The 2,690-nt window shown below is 35.2% G+C and overlaps 1 protein-coding gene across 1 annotated transcript in view; it reads left to right on the top strand.

The window, feature by feature from the left end:
* The window catches only part of CPED1 (cadherin-like and PC-esterase domain containing 1), a 330,870-nt gene that overhangs the window by 171,984 nt on the left and 156,196 nt on the right, over nucleotides 1-2,690 (top strand). The window contains exon 7 of the mRNA XM_012652732.1: nucleotides 2,602-2,672. Within this exon, the coding sequence (XP_012508186.1) occupies nucleotides 2,602-2,672 (71 nt within the window). The remainder of the gene's footprint in view (nucleotides 1-2,601; nucleotides 2,673-2,690) is intronic.

Genomic DNA, 2,690 nt, shown 5'->3' with positions numbered 1-2,690 from the left:
AAATATAAATATATCTGAAGAATTCTTAGGACATCTCCCAGGATCAGAACTCAGTTTGATCGCTACAACTTTATGAAGTTAGCCTTAGTTCCTCGCTACCTGGAAGTAGCAGGCCTGGCAGAAGGTTTTGTTTGTTTGTTTGAAAATTAAGTTTTAAATAATATAGCTCAAAGCCACTTTGTTAGTACTTTGCATTCACTCAAATAATCTCAGATTATCTCATTCATTATTATAGATAGGCGAAGAGCGTATTTGATTTCCCAAGGAGCCCATTTAAGTATTGTTTTTATCTTTGAGGAAGTTCCCTTGAGATAGTCAAGCTTTGGAAAGTTTGTTCCCCAGCAGGGTTTTCTCAAGCTCCACATATGTTGTAAGGTTAAGCAATCCACTGATCTTAAATTTAGAAGATTGAATTCCCTTCCCATAGGAAAATCTGGTAACAGTCAGTGTTGAGTACAGTTAGAAAAAGTCAGGACTTTTTTGAAGCATACAGACTTGGATTAAAAAATCCCAACTTTAGACTTTATTAAGACAAGGTTTTGATCCCTCTGAGACATAGTTTCTTTATCTGTAAAATATAGATTATACTACCTACCACATGTTATTTAAGGAGGATTACACGAAATAGTGTCCATGTGGTGCATAGTATCTGGTATGCTGTAGCTCAGGTAGGTAATAAATATCAGTATACTTTCCTTTCCATGTTTCTATACCGTTCAGAGATCACTTTACCTTCAATAGCAGGGATAATTTTTTTTCTTTATAGGAAAAGCAAGATGAGTTTCAGAGATCTAACTTAACACTGAGACAAGTAAACGAGGTGTTTGTCAAAAAGCAATTAGTATATTGCTTATTTTTATTTTCATTTCAAGAAAAAATACTTAATTCTAATTTCTTTAAGTTTATCTCAGTGAGTACATTTAATTATCATTCATGCCATATTGCAAGGAAGATGCATATTATACATATTTTCCAGATGAGGAAACAGGGGTGCTAAGAAGATGAGTCCTTTGCTTAAGTTGTGCAACTAATAGAAATAGAATCGGGACAAGAACCCTGGGCCTTGTCATCATGGTTTAGTGCTTTCTTCCAGTACGTCATGCGGACAGGGAGGTCAGCACTGCCCTTGTCTTTACAGTGGTCACCTCCAGCCTTTTCTATAGAAAACGTCAATGTTACATACCTCCACTACCTATGGGGTTCAATGACTTCATCTTTCCTTTTAAATAAAGATCATCTGCTTGTATTAATAGCAACGAAGTGACGAAAGAGAAAGTCAAAAAAGCATGACAGTAGTAGGTAACAGTCATGTGTGTACCCTGAGGTTCAAAATCCGGAGATCTCAAAAGAATTTGTGTAAATTTGAACAGAATGAAAATCTTAAAATCAATGTTTGTGTACCATGTGCTGATTGTACTTTACTGAAAATAAACTTGCGTGTGTACTTTGCTCAAAGGGACTGCTTGCCATGAAAATCCACCTGGATTTGAAACAAATAATTTATTCACAAAAGTGCATATAAATCACTGCCTTAACATACAAAGTTTCTTGTCCCATTAAGATAGCAATGTTTCCAAAATTCAGTTTCTGTACATTTTAGGGTTGTATTTGTTGCAAGATTCATCTGGAATAAAGACTTTTAAATATAAAACTGGAATAAAATAGTCACACCTTCCAACATTGACAATATTTTTAATTCCTTGCTTCTTCTTAATTTCCTATCTAATGTTTATATTTTGAAGGAATAGAATATGCCTTTTTCATCTCTTCTCTATTACAGTGCCCAGCATAATATCTGGGACAATAAATATTTATTAAATGTTATTTAACAAAGAAAAATGTATTTATTAATAATTCTCATAGCATCCCTGTGAGGTAAGGCAAGTATTATCACCATTTCGCTGGGGTGAAAATGAAGACTTGCACCAGCACAGGAAAGGTGCTTACAGGCCATCATGCCTGGTATTCTGCATCATCAGGACCAGGAATTTTTCTGTCTGCAATTTAGATTATTTTGGACCCAAATTTAAGGATTTAAATGGTAATCTGGCCAAGCATTTAGTTAGTTATACAACAGAGAAAATGAGGTGAACACACCAGAATATAACTAATCCTTACCATTCACTACTGTTAATCAGAGTTGAAGGGTGGAAGCCTTGGCAACACATACGTCATTGTCATTGTAGTACACTTATATTTCTTCAATTTAAATGTATTTTCTTCCCAGGCTGTGTCCAGAGTTTCCAAGGCTGCTTGCTACAAAACTATGTAACTTTAGCCAAACAAATTCCAATGAGAATGTGTGTTCTTGAATCATGTCTATTGGACCCAGGCTATCCAAGATTCTTCAGTTTTGGGCTGAAGAATGACTTTTTGCCCTGGCTTTCTTCAAATGTGCTTCTACTGATTAGCGATGATGAGATTTCCACCCACCTCATTTGAGGCTAGATTGCCATTTTTGAGAAATGAAATCCAGAAAGTGTTTCTTGTGTTTATCAAAAGAACTATGCCCATACAGAAGAAAAGATAGTGTGTTATATGTAATTTCCATGTATTTTGTTCATTTCATTAATCCAGAGTCGTTTGGCATTGCATTTGCAGGAATTCTTTCACAGAGGATGAGAACACTGAAAAACCACAAGTGCCATTTGATGCAAGGGGCAATAAAAAAGGTAAAAGGATATATTCCC

Source organism: Propithecus coquereli, unplaced genomic scaffold, assembly GCF_000956105.1.
Source record: "Propithecus coquereli isolate 6110/MARCELLA unplaced genomic scaffold, Pcoq_1.0 Scaffold4, whole genome shotgun sequence".
Classification (NCBI taxonomy): domain Eukaryota; kingdom Metazoa; phylum Chordata; class Mammalia; order Primates; family Indriidae; genus Propithecus; species Propithecus coquereli.
The sequence above is the reverse complement of the archived record's forward strand: the minus strand, read 5'-3'. Positions and strand labels throughout refer to the sequence as shown.